We start from the raw sequence: 14058 nt of genomic DNA, 5'->3' as shown, positions 1-14058 counted from the left end.
GAAATTTTACCACTTATTCAGAGGGCGTGGCTGCTCCACAGGAATTTGAGGGAGGTAAATTGTGACTCTTGTGTTACCTCTTTGGTACATTATCGCATGGGGTAAATGTCAAGGCTGCTGTGGGTGTGGGGATGGACTCGGGTTTTTTTGTCTTCCTACCCCATGTCACCCCGGCCTTGGTCTACCTCCCCAGAGACCTTGACTCTTTGTTTCATCTCCCATCTTCCTCGGGGAAGCTGTCCTCTGCTGAGCATCCACTAGGGCTCTGTACTGAGACTGTGTGCCAGCGGGGAGGGGTCCTGGGTCTAGGGGCTGGGTCCTGGAGGGCCAGACACACCACTCCAGCAGCCAGTGGCTCTGAGCAGGTTACTGACACCTCCCAGACTGTCTTCTCTTGAGTGGAACCTAGAGATGGAGGTAGGACCCACCTCATGAATCATAAAGGTTAAAAGAACTATATGCCACTCTGATAAGGGATGTGGTTGAGAGACATTTAATGACATGAAAATGCACTCACAGTGCAATGTTGATTGAGAAAAGCAGAATGAAGTATTGTCCCATTTCTTGAAAATTGCACATGTGTATATGTGTGTGTGTGTGTACATGTAACCGAAATAACGCTGACTTTTTTCTGCTAGCTTTTCTATGTTCTAAATTTTCTATAATAAAATCCTGTTCTATTTTTGTATTAAGAAAAATAAATCTATAAGTTGTGTTTAAGATAAAACTACGATGTTCATTACAGCATTGTGCAAAATAGTTATCAGTTGGAAACTACCTGAATTTCCAACAATAGAATGATGGTACATTATGGGGTATTGTGATTGCTACATTAAAATGTTAATAATTAGTTTCTTAAATTTTACATTGCTTAGTATTTTTATTTTATTTTAGGCAAACTTTGGAGTCGGAGTTTAAAACTAGCTTATACTCTACTTAATAAACTGACTAGTAAGAATGAACCACTACTTAAACCTGGAGACAGAGTAAGTAACTAGAATATAACTTATTGGAGTGAGCAAAAACAGAAACTCTAAAAATATGTCTCATTGAAATCAGTATTCCATCAGTTGGCTAGACTTCTAGCATTAACGCAAGGGATTTAAAGTCAACAAAGAAAAAATATTAAATATGGAAAAAGTTTATGATGATGTACATAAGATGATGGTTCTTTTTATTCTTCCTCATTGCCCAACCACTGACTCTTCAAGTTCTTTCCTCTTTGACTTCATATATATTGATTTTAATAAAAATATTAATGTTAATAAATATTAGGTCCCCAAAGCTTAGGTTTTATGAGAGAACATTGATGTAACTTTGAAATTCTGTGTGTTTCCTATTTACCTCTTCCTCTCTTCCATATGACCAGGCAGCCCCCTCTTGCCTCACTGCAAAGGTGGTTACGAAGGAGGCTAGAGACGTGGTGTTCCTTGTACTTACTGCACTGCCCAACATTTTTGGCAGTAGATACATGGGGCTACTTAAATTGACCAGAAGTAAATAAAATAAAAAATTTAGTTCCTCAGTCACACAAGCCACGTTTCGAGGGCTCATGCATAAGCCACATGTGGCTAATAGCTACCACATTTGATAGCTTGAAGATAGAACATTTGCATTATCATAGAAAGTTCTGTTGGCCAGCACTGCTCCAGGCAAACTGAACCAGACGTGAGAAGTGCAGGTAGACCAGAACATCCAGGATGGAGGACAGGACACCCAGTAGTAAGAAAATCTAGTGAGAGAGGCTGCCTGTGGTCAGATCACCCAGTAGTGAAACTGTAAGTTTCATGCAACTCTGAGTGCCCACTCTTTAAATAGAAACCAGTCGCCAAGGACATTTGAAGAAGGAAACCTGAATGAAAGAGAACAACCAAAGGGCAAAGAAGAGAAAAACAAGAGAAGGGGATGGTGGCCAGGCAGGGGAGGAAGAGAGAGGAAGAGGAAAGAAATTTGGCAGAAAGCCAGAAACAGAAAAGGAATTTTTAAAAAATTAGTATTACTATCCCTAGAGAACTAAGATGAACATATTGCTCCATAAATCAAGAAAAAGATGCTAGTAGGGAAGACTAAGAGATGGAAAGTGGGAAGGACAAATAGTGCAAACGTGAGACTTGGTCAAGGAGGTCCAGCATCTGGCCAGTAGGAGTTCCAGACAGGAAGGAGGACAGAGAGTAGAGAGTTGTAAATGGTTGTAGTAACGCCAGTCAACATCCTGGAGCTGGAGGGTGTTAGCTTCAAAGTGAAGGGCCTGCAGCAAAGCTCAGCAACACTCCTTACTGCTTCCGCAGCAGGACCAGGTACAGAAAGGAGCCTCTGAGCTTCCAAGGGGAACAGGAGTGAGCCGCAGAGCAGGGCAGCCCAGGAGGACGGAGGTCCCAGGATTGGGGCTTGCTCCTGAGCATCTGGTAAGACTTAGGAGCTCACCCGACTGCTTGGCTACTTGGAAAATACTTTCGATAGGTATTTAACACACGTGGTGGAGCATTTTAGAACAAATTGGCCAGTGGAAACTGGAAAGCAAAGCAACTAAAGGTGGTGGTAGCTGTCACCATCAGCAGATGTGGACGAGGCTGTAAACATGTGAATAGTATGAGAACAATGCTTGTGCTTTAGAACAAGCGTGTAAGAATTCCTGATTTATGGTGTGCTTTAAAATGAATCCAGAATCACTAATTTATTTTTCTTGAAAAAGATTCCTGCAGGGACAGAGACTTCCAGATATTCTTCTTGACTTGTGAGAGTCCACGTAGTTAGGTTAATTATGAGAGATTGACAGGATCAGAGTGAATGAACTCATTATGAGATGTGGGTGGCAAATTTCTCTTCCCTTGAGGAATAGAGTTTGTAAAAGTGAACAAACACGACTCTTTATAACAAATTCTCTAAAAATGTTTTTATACCAAACATTTAGTCTCAAAGCTACAGGTCATAGTTCTGGTGCAACCACTGTTACATCAACTTTTGAAGGAGAGCTTTGCCCTTTTCAACAGATTAACTTGCTAGAAACTCGATTTCCAGACCTCAAGCAGAGACTATAGGTGTAGCTTGAGTTTTGTCTTAATGAAGTGGAGAGTTATTAGCAGCCATTGTTTTGTGTCCAAGGGCCCACATCAGCAGTCTGTCCACTCTTCTGACTTACCATTTATGGTTTCAAGCAAACTCACTACAAGATTTGGAGCTTATAAAAATCTTGTTCCATAAATAGCTTTTAAGTTTATCAGATGTTCTAAGAAATGGAAGCTGGAGGATGGAGGAAGAGAAAGAGGCAGGAACACAGAGGGCTGAGTGTTCATCTACAGTGATAGGAAAAAGAATCGATACTGAGACATGTTCAAAAAATAGAATATAGTAGTATAAGCATCATAATATTTAAAAATATGAATAAATAGCAAGAGGAAGATGTAAGATGTTTAAAAAATGTTTGTTTGTTTTGAGAGAGAGCGAGTGTGCATGCTGGTGCGCCAGCTGGGGAGGGGCAGAGAGAGCATCCCAAGCAGTCTCCATGCTGTCAACGCAGAGCCCAACCTCACGACCGTGAGATCGTGACCTGAGCCGAAATCAGAGTCAGATGAAATCAGAGCTGATGCTTCACCGACTTAGCCACCGAGGCACCCCTAGGATATTTTTTAAGTGGTTGCCTTGGGGAGTGAGGAAGGGCGGAGCATATGGGTATTACTTTTCATTAGTACTTTTTGTCATCTTAAATTGTGTGTTTTTAAAATGTTTTTGATAAAAATAAAAATGTAAGATAAATAGAAGATACGGCTTAAACAGTGGCAGCATGGTGATCAGGTGGGCCCCCCAGGGAGTCCGCAGGAGGCAGCAGCTGTAGGGGTCTTAGCTGAGGTGTTCGGTGCTCTCCCCCCTCCCCTGTCAGTACACTGAAGCCTTGAGTGGAGATCTGTTCAGCTAAAACTTTGGTGTTAGGACCTTACCTTCTGGAAGATACTTTAGGTGTCATTTGATTCCGAGTCTACTCTTCCTGTTGGTTCCGGCACTTCTCACCTGGACTGGCGGATGTGGGGGCGGGGGGCGGTACCTCACCAGGGGTCCTCAGCTGCTGCCCAGATAGAGTGCACAGAGCCAGGTCCCCATCCCACAGCCAGACTGGGGCTGGACTGCCTCTAGACACAAACATTTTAAATTATTTTGTTGCATGTGGAATAAAGATCCCAGCCTAAAAACTATGAAAAGTTACATGGTTGAGGGAGTTTAAGGACCAAGAATTAACCTCCAAATCACATTTTCTGAACCCAATTTGAAAAGCTGTAAGATCATCTAAACTGCCCCAGATTCCATCTAGTCAGCAGAGATCCTGAGTGTTGAGAATGATCGCATGCTTCGTGAGTGGGTTTCATGGTTTTCCTTCACGCTGTTGTAGGTGGCCCTGGTGTTTCCGAACAGTGACCCGGTGATGTTCATGGTGGGGTTTTATGGCTGTCTCCTGGCAGAGCTGGTTCCTGTCCCCATAGAAGTGCCGCTAACAAGAAAGGTAGTTCACTCTGTCTGGGCCGCGGGGTTTTCTTCCAAAGCTGACACATAGACGCGACGCGTCCTATCTTGCCCTCCCGGGAAAGGACGTGTTCTGGCAGACAGGTGCTGCTTTGACCCAAGGGAGGGTCCTGCACAGCAGGACTTCGGGAGACATTAGATGCGGTTTCACCGACAGTTACTCATTTTTACGTATCTTGCTGGTGAAAGGGACTTTTAGAAGCTGTAGATGGAGCTAATATATCATCTCTGTGAGCTTTCCAGTACAGACAGTGAGCATTTTTTCTCTGATGAATAGAATTTATGATTTGATAAGATTTTGTTAAACTTTCTCCCAAAACCATGTGCTTATTGATAATAATTTTCATTTCTTGGGAATAAATAAGTCACACAGTAATTAATGTATTGTAGCTCACTTCTCAGTGATAATATTGAATATGCAAGATGGAAATTTTCTTGCATTTCTGTCCACTTACATAACGGCATGCGTTTTTTGTTACCAACAAATGATTAATGTGGGGAGCTTGCTGATGTTCTGGGTAGCCAGTCCATCTTAAGTGTAAATGTCAGTAGTCTGGTTATGGAAAACGAATAGCATTTTAGGAGTAGACAAAGCATGTATTTTAGAAGATTAAAGCTCTCTACCATTTCAGAGTTCAGGTACTTAAAGTGAGCATTGTCAGCAACAAATACTCAAGAATCCCAAAAGTAAAGTTTTAAATAAAACCAGTATATCTCAAAGGATAATATATGATGAACAGATATTTGACTACAGAGACTCTTCGGAAGAAGCAAGAGGTTTGTCAAACCTGCAAGAAGAAAATGACAAACCTTTACTGAGGGACACATATAGAAGAAGCGTTGACAGGGAATGTGCATTTCTGTGGCGAATAAGTAAAAGTGTCAAAGGTCGGGACTCCCCAGGTTAATATGTAAATTTTAAACACAATTCAAGTGGAAATTTCCATGCTGTTATTTTTGGAGTTTATTAAAATGCTCCAAAATGTCGTTTGTTTGCAGGAAAACACTTTGAGAAATTAGCCCATTATCTAGAACTTTGTATTTCATTGCAAAAATATGTCTTTTAAATTTAAAAATGCTTATATTTTACTTTCATGAAAATATAGTCTCTACTACATAGGATTGGGTTGTAGGACTTTGCAAGGGCAAGGTGAAGCACTCTGCTTTCTGTGTGTGGGTCTGAGCGGGCAGGGCCCTTGGTGGTGGCCCCATGAGCGCCTCGCCGTGTTTTGTGCAGGACGCCGGCAGCCAGCAGGTTGGGTTTCTGCTGGGAAGCTGTGGCGTTGCCCTGGCCCTGACCACGGATGCTTGTCAGAAAGGCCTGCCCAAGGCACAGACCGGAGAGGTGGCAGCTTTCAAAGGTAGGCGGGGGAGTCCACCTGCGGTGCGCGGGTATCCTTTCGTGGCAGCCGAACCTTATGTGGGCTGAGGGGTCTTCAGGAGTTAGGTCCTGGTCACAAGCCTGTGTATCTCGCCACCCACCCCTTGCCCCAGTTCAGGGTCTAGGCCTGCACCGTTTGGTGTGGTGGTCACAGGTCAGAGGCACCCACTGACTTAAATATGAATTAATGTAGAGTAAACGGGACCAAGACTTCTCCTCCCTGGGTGCTCAGTGGCTAGTTGCCAGTGGCGGGCGGCTCAGCCCTGAGACCCACTCACCACTTGCCTGGGCCGGTGCCTTGTCCGTGCCTTCACAGGTTGGCCCCCTCTCGCCTGGTTGGTGATCGATGGGAAGCATCTGACCAAGCCCCCGAAAGACTGGCATCCACCGGCCCGGGATGCAGGGGCCGGGACTGCCTACATCGAGGTAATGACCTCGTCCCGCTCGGAGCCTGCGGGCCCCACGAGCCCAGCTCGTTTCCCGTGACAGTGTGCGTGGTCACAGGCTTACACTTACCCTCTGTCTTACCATCACCTCAGAGGCAGAAAGGGTAGGACGGGAGCTCAGTCAGGTCTGGTTTCACTCCTGCTTGATCATCCCTCCCCAGCTCCCTCGGGATGTCAGCAGTTAGGGGGAGCCTGTGTGTACCAGTGTGCTGGGACACTTGCCCCATGGTGTGTCCTAGTTTCCTCTGTGGGTGTCACCCTGAGAGTCATGGCATAAAGTGTGCTCTGGTGTGACAGGATGGTTAGTGAGGGACAGACGACTGACCACTTCTCCTTTTTAAGTTCTGCCAGCCTCCCATTCTGTCTGCTGTGGCCTCCAGAAGCGTCACATAATGGATTTTTTTTCTTGAAATCTTTCAGTATAAAACAAGCAAAGAAGGCAGCACAGTGGGGGTCACGGTGTCCCACGCATCCCTGCTGGCACAATGCCGGGCTCTGACCCAGGCTTGCGGCTACTCGGAAGGTAAGGGCATGCGGGCAGCTCTTCCAGCCAGGGTGCTCGGTGCTCTCTCTGCTCATGCTGGAGGCGTGGGTGTTAGGTCACCCCGGCAGCCCCACTCAGGGGCCTTTCCAAAAAATCTATGTGTGTGTTGATTTTACGGAGCATGAAATTCACACACTACCACTTGCTTATGCCTGGTGGGCTGGTTCAATCTGTGATGTAGCTGAGAGGCAGTATATCTTGCATTAAAAAAAAAAATGGAAAACCATCTTATTGGACCCACGTTTGTATTACTATATTCTATGAGTATGGTTTTGGCTTAAGCTGTCATGCATGCAAATACAGAAATGGAATCTTTATGGTTGTAGATTTTCTGTTGGTAACATATAGGTAGCTCCCCCCCCCCCAATTTACTGTTAAATATCGGATATTTAACTTAGAGAACTGTTATTTTAAAAACTATAACAATGGATACATGGTAGTTTCCTTACCATAGCAATACTGGAATTGAATAAAACTAGAAAGTAAATTGAATGGTATGTTTAAATAACTAAAATATGGGTGTTTAAAAGTAAGGGGTAAAAAAATAATGAAATTAAAAGGGGTAGCTGAAGACTTCAGTTAAGATTTGGAAAATGATTTTAGATATATTCAAGGGCCTGAATAATTTTTTAAAAATTGGATTCGTTAAATCAAGTCACATGGTTTTCTTTTTGTCAAGATCTATGTATCACTTCTCATGTGGGCTCTTTAGCTAACAAAGGGAGTGTGTGCATAGAACCTATTCAGAAAGCACTCATGTTTCCTGGCACAGCAGACCTGTGTTCACCTTTGGTGTCCATCCTGTGGGGATGCACCTGGGCGTTGCTGTGGTTTTGATGGGGGCCACATTTGCTCACAGCCCCTGTGTGGGGCCTGGAGCCAGGTCCTGCCGAGCACAAGGCTGTGTGCGGCCTGGGTCGCCACCCGCTCACGCGTCTGCCACCTCCGCTGGGGTAGAGCAGAGAGAAGGGGCAGCTTTCTGAGGGGGGTACAACATGAGCAGCCCGTGACATTGCCCGAAGATGCAGGGTAGTGGCCTCGGTGCGAGAAATGGGGGAGTCTGGGTGTAAAGTGAGAAGTAAGTGTGTCCATGGTGAGTCCTCACCCCACATCTCACTGCAGAGTGAGAGGCTTGAGCAGCCGCCTTGGGCATGCCGTTGCTTGTGTTTTCGGACCAGGGATCAGCACAGCTCTCTGTTTGAATCCAAAGTCATATTGACCTACTTTTGAGTTTTTCTGGTAATATGAATAGATAACCAAGATAATTGATGAATTAGTGCATGATGTTTGGAAATGTGTATGTTTCCTAAAACCCTTCATGTCAATGATGTATTCATCTCAGTTTCTTTAAAAATGCACATGACTTGTGAAGAGGGTCACTCAGTGGTTTAACCATCTTTGTCCACTTTCAGCTGAAACATTAACAAATGTGCTGGATTTCAAAAGGGATGCTGGTCTGTGGCATGGAGTGTTAACAGTGAGTGTTGTATGCTAAATGATCTAATTGTTGCAATGAGGGATTCTAGTGCTTCGTATCAATAGATGACACCAATGCCTATTTTTAGGTGATGTAATTAACCCTTATCTGAAATGAAGTGTCATCATGAGAAGGCCATTGACGTTATCTTTGCCTTCTCTGGCGTGATGTGGCCCTCTGCTGTCTGCCCCTGGACGAGGCCTGCCCCTAAGCACCTCTGTTTTTTTCACAGAGTGTTATGAATAGGATGCACGTGGTCAGCATCCCGTACGCACTGATGAAAGTGAACCCACTGTCCTGGATTCAGAAAGTGTGTTCGTATAAAGGTAACGGGAAACAGCACCGTCGTTGGATTCACCCTTCATTAAAGAGGTCACTTAGATTAAGAAAACAATAAAGCTGACACGCAGAACTGCAGATGCAGGCTGAGGAGCCCCCACAGCCCGCGTGTGCCGTGACCACGTCTCAGACGTTGCCTGACCTGCGTGCACGGCCTGGATGACCCTTGTGGAGGACAGCGCCATGACAGCTCTCTCCTGCAAGGACCATAGGCTTCTGATTTTATTCTCTTGAAACTTCCTTTACAGTCACATCACTACTCCCAATTCTTAGTAGTAGATAGAGAGGGTTTTAATCTGAAGCCGGGCTTTTCAAGCCACCACTAGCAGAGCTGCTGATTCCAAGGAAACAGTGTAGACAGAGTGCCATGGGGCTGCCCATGGGCCCTGCCGTGCCCTGCCCTGCCCCCTGCCTTGGTTAGCTGCAGTGCTCCCTGAGCACCTGCACAACCCTCAGCCCTGCCTCTACTCCAGCAGGGCTGGGGGGCACCTTCAGAAAGCCCAGAGGCTGGGCCTCAGGTCTCTTTTCTCCCACTAACTTGTCCCCGGTGACTGCCCATGCTGATCGCAGCGCTGGCGGCCACATGCGGACGTTGGGCGTGTGCTCTGCTGTGCATCTTTGCAGCAGCCTTGGGTGGTAGCTGTCTCTGTTTCTCCTGTTTTATGGAGGACAGCTCAAGTTGTGGTGGATTTGGCAGGTGTGGCCCACTAGTCTGTGCGCAGCCAGGACTGAGGGCCGAGTCTGTCTCTTCACATCCTGGTGTCTTCCCAGCACGCGGCAGGCCTGGCCACATGACCGTGTGAGTCAGCAGCTCAGGTAGGGACCACAGAAGACAGAAGAGGAGACATGGGAAGAGCAAGATAGAGCTTCCAAGAGAAAATTAAAGTTGGGAGACAGATATGAGATTTCTGTGTCTGAATCAGACCTCAGAGCTGGTTTTTAAACACAGCAGGTCAGGACAGTTGCACTGCCTATGGGACATGGCTGCAGGGAGCCTGTGGCCAGAAACACAAGTCTGTGTTGTCTGTCCTCTCGTGCACCTGCATGTGTGTCTGAGGTGCCAGGGCACCACTTTCCCATGACACAGGGCATGTCTGTGCTCCTCCTCTGCAGCCCGGGCCGCGCTGGTGAAATCCCGAGACATGCACTGGTCTCTCCTAGCTCAGCGAGGACAGAGGGACGTCAGCCTCAGCTCGCTGCGCATGCTGATCGTGGCCGATGGCGCAAACCCCTGTGAGTAAGCCCAGCTGATGGAGGACGTGGCCTCTCCTCCCGCAGGCCTGACTCTGGGGGGAAGAGGCTTTAGTAGAATATGGAAGAAACAGCATGGCGACATTCCGTGTGCATGAAATAAATGAATGTCCTGTAACCTGCTGTGACATACAACCCCTGGTGGCGGGGAGCGAGGAGGGGTGGGGGTACTCACTGGTATCTCCCATGCATGTTTATGAAGGCTCTGAGTTTAAAAGCAGTTTTAACACCATTGACAGAAGATACGTTAAGAAATGACCAGAATGTAGATGCTAATTGGGAGCCTGTCCCAGCCTCCGTCCTTGGTCCCTGTGGCCCCACTGATCTGGCTCCACCTCCTTGTGGGATTTCCCCTGGCGGCTGATGTGCGCCCTGGGCTCTGCACAGGGTCTGAGCGTGGCTGCCCATTGGGGGCTGTCCGAGGCCTGCCGCAGGGGAGGCTCCGTTGACCTTTGGTGGGTTTTCTATGCAGCACAAAGCCCTTGACCAGGTAGGTGGGTTTTCTTGTGGGTTTAACAGCTGTGTGCTGCTGTTTTTGCATTGAAACCACCCTGGACCAGAGGCTGGCCTTTCATCTAGTCCCCTAGTGAGAAGGGCCCTGAGAGCCCTGCACCCCTGGGTCCCCCACCGCTCAGGAGGGCACACCGCCTTCTAGCTCCTCCACCCACACGTGGGCCCAGCAGGGCCCCCTCCATCCTGCCTCCAAGATACCGAGAGCTGCTCGCTGCTCTGTGTCCCCGAGCCACCTGAACAGCCCACTGCCAACAGCTTCTCACCTGGCACTGCCTCCACCCTCCCAGTCACTAGGCTTCCACGAGGAAGCCCTTCGCCAGACCTGATCCTCCACAAACCTCAGATCCTGCCGCTCCGCGTGCCCCCTGAATGAGCTGGGTTGTCTTGTGTGTCCTCTGCTGTCTACCAGTGCCCAGCACGAGTGGGACGCGGGCCCCTCCCCTTCCTGGGCCTCTCTGTGGCAGAGAGCTTGAGGTTTGTGGTACAGCCCTGGGGTCCTGATGATTGCGGCCCCAAGCAGGCAGCACCCACCTGCCGGGGAGCTGAGTTTCCACATCTGTGACGCCCCGGACTGGCCAGGGAGAGCAGGGAAGAAGCAGGGGGGCAGCCTGGGGGTGGTGCATGGGCCGCTCATGGCAGGGACCCCGTGGCCCCAAGGCGCTTTCCGCAGCAGGCACTTACACGCACCTGGGCCTTGTGAGGAGGAAGAGTCGCCTGTAAACACTCCTCTGTCACTTCCCACTCGGCAGACCTGGGAGGAGGGGTGAGGGCAAGGCTGGCTGTGAGTTAGAACTCAGAAACACGGCAGGGGTTAGACACAGGCTTTCTGGGACGAATTTCCAACTCTTCTCTGCTAGTGATTTCAAAATGCACCGTGTTTTTCATGGAAACAGCCCACCCCTCCGCTTGTGTCCCTCTGTCTCACGCAGGGTCCATATCCTCCTGTGATGCGTTCCTCAATGTCTTCCAGTCTAGAGGGCTGAGGCCAGAGGTCATCTGTCCTTGCGCCAGTTCTCCTGAGGCGCTGACGGTCGCCATCCGCAGGTAATGTGGTTGCTTGCTCGGTCTTGTAAACACGGAGTTCTCACTCCTACAGCTGAATTACCTGTGGCACCAAATACAGCCCGTCTGTCTCTGAGCAGTAGGAGCAATCAACGCTCTGGAGCAATTAACACGCCATCCTGTGCCAGGTTCCCAGGCGTGTGTGCAGAGTGATGGCGCGGTCCCCCGGGCACATGCCCCTCGCCCTGTTGGTGGTGGGACCTGTGTAGCTGCTCCCAGGACTGTAATCATGGGCTTGTCTTCCCTGAGCGCCTCTCCTCCTCCTTGGCCTTGGTAAACATAGCAGCCCAGGGCTCTTCCCTGCCCTGGGGAGGGCCCTGCATCTGCAGTGCTGGCAGCAGTGCACGGGGGTCTGTGCTTGTGGGGCCCTCACCCTTCCTGGAGAAGCACCGTGACCCATGCTTAGCACCGCCCACTCACGGGGAAGCCCCCAGGGCCGTCTGTGCTCCTCCATCACAGCCCAGAGGGCAGGGTCTCGTCCTTCCTGTGCTCCTCCCACACCCATGGCGCTCCCCAGGCCACTTTTTCCTTCCCAGGTCACCTCTCGCCTGCCCCAGGGCTCTTGTCCCCAGGAGCTCCGAGTGCCATCCTGGGGTGGGGGGCGGTATGGTTAGTTGAGACTGTTAGATTAGAATATTCATAGTCTGCGCTTTCATATGTGCAAGTCTTCAATAATCCTAGAATTTTAACAACTCAGCAAGAAAAATAACATCTTTATCCTTCACACGCCGTAAGGTGTTCTTCATTCCTTTGTTCTGTGGTGACTTCTCTTGCCCAACAGTGTGCTTTTTCTCACTGGAGAAGACACTGACCTTTGTTACTTGGGTCCCAGCTGCAGCTGCGCACCCCACCCCCACACCTGCTGGCAACAGCCATTGTATTTCCCTTGCTTTCTGTGTCCAGAGTTTGGACTGGCAGACGTGGCTTCCAGCACAGTCTCTGGTCTCTGGAGCGGGCTGCCCTGGGCCTGTGCAGGCACGTCATTCTGCTCACCTGGCTGTCCAGGGCTTCCAGCAAAGGTCTCAGCACAGCCAGGTAGAAGCTGAATCACCGTTAGGACCCCTCCTGGGAAGTCACAAAGTGTCACTTACACGGTTGTCACAGGCCCACCAGATGAAGGAAGGGACGCAGACCCTGCCTCTGGGTGGGAGGTGTGTGCAGGTCCCCACGTGGGGAATAGCACGTGGGGTGGAAACGCTGCAGCGCCTTCAGGAAGACTGTCTGCTGTGGCCAGTCGTGTGGCCTGTTGTCCTCACAGGGTGTGGTGCCGAGAGGGGCTTTGGTGCAGCATCGTCCTGCAGGCTAGGTGGGCCGTGGGTCCCTTCCCCCATGGGCTCTGTCCCCTTGTCAGCTGGTCTGGTTTCATTTTCTAGGCCACCAGACCTGGGAGGACCTCCTCCACGAAAAGCTGTCCTGTCGATGAGCGGTCTCAGTTTTGGCGTGATCAGAGTTGATACTGAAGAGAAGTTGTCAGTTCTTACTGTTCAGGACGTGGGTCAGGTGCTGCCTGGAGGTGAGGGATGCAGCCGGAGTGTGTCTTGTCCTGCGAGCGGTTGACAGAAGGAGAGTCCAAAGTGCTCCAGGCTTTGAAGGAGTGCTCTGCAAGCACACAAGTAAAAGGCTTATTAACAATGTTTTTCTGTATAAATTGGTGTTTTAATTTGTAATACATCTTTTCAGTTTTTGCCTGCCCTTGTGATAAATTTAAGGTTGAGCGAAAATGTGAGGGTGTGCTTGTGGCCTCTGAACCTGACTTGTGCTTGTCCGGTGTCTGGGAAACGGAGCAGTCCCTGCAGGCCAGGTACAGGCTTCGTGTGTCACACACGTTGAGGCACTTAACCTCACTGCACGTCTGTAAACAGCCTGATAATTGGGTTATACCAGCAAGGAGTATGTGTTACATTAGGAGCATGACCCTGAAGCTTCCAGGAAATTCCTGTGGCTTCTAGAAAGGCCTACGTGAGCCCTCCTGCCCATTAGGCCCCGTGCGCCTGAATGCTGGCCCCACGGCAATGCCACAGGAGAGGGTGATGGAGCGACCTAAGTGTCGCAGAGGGAAACTGAGCACTGAGCCTGGCCCAGGAGTCCCCAGTGACAGTTGTGAATAGGGGATGCTCTGTTCATGCTGCTCTGAGGTTACCCCTCACTGCGATGACCTCACAGCTGCTCTGCTGTCTCCTCACCATGCAGGCCTTTCTGAGATTCATGGGTAACTATCTTGACCACCCTCCTTAGGCATGTGTGCACACAGTGCTCCCCTAGGAGTGTGTGTGTGTGTGTGTGTGTGTGTGTGCACGCACAGTGCTCCCTGAGGAGTGTGCATGTGTGTGCACAGGGTTCCCCTAGGAGTGTGTGTGCATAGTGCTCTTCTCGGTGCATGCGTGTATGCAGTGGTCCCCCGGGTGTGTGCATGTGTGTGCGCATGCAGTGCTCCCCTAGGTGTGTGGTGTGTGTGTATAGTGCTCCCCTATATGCATGTGTGTGTGTGTGTGTGTGTGTGTGTGTGTGTGTGTATAGTGCTCCTCTGGGTGTG

At 49.2% G+C, this 14058-nt stretch overlaps 1 protein-coding gene across 5 annotated transcripts in view; it reads left to right on the top strand.

Moving 5' to 3' along the window:
- DIP2A (disco interacting protein 2 homolog A) overlaps positions 1-14058 on the top strand; it is a 117303-nt gene that overhangs the window by 69210 nt on the left and 34035 nt on the right. For all 5 annotated transcript variants that reach the window (XM_042956162.1, XM_042956161.1, XM_042956164.1 and 2 more), the window contains 10 exons: positions 895-986; positions 4382-4492; positions 5750-5873; positions 6210-6319; positions 6760-6862; positions 8296-8360; positions 8593-8686; positions 9813-9932; positions 11393-11507; positions 12899-13038. In XM_042956162.1, the coding sequence (XP_042812096.1) occupies positions 895-986; positions 4382-4492; positions 5750-5873; positions 6210-6319; positions 6760-6862; positions 8296-8360; positions 8593-8686; positions 9813-9932; positions 11393-11507; positions 12899-13038 (1074 nt within the window). The remainder of the gene's footprint in view (positions 1-894; positions 987-4381; positions 4493-5749; positions 5874-6209; positions 6320-6759; positions 6863-8295; positions 8361-8592; positions 8687-9812; positions 9933-11392; positions 11508-12898; positions 13039-14058) is intronic.

The sequence above is a fragment of the Panthera leo genome, chromosome C2, assembly GCF_018350215.1.
Source record: "Panthera leo isolate Ple1 chromosome C2, P.leo_Ple1_pat1.1, whole genome shotgun sequence".
NCBI classification, from domain to species: domain Eukaryota; kingdom Metazoa; phylum Chordata; class Mammalia; order Carnivora; family Felidae; genus Panthera; species Panthera leo.
This window is presented reverse-complemented; position numbering and strand designations above follow the sequence as displayed.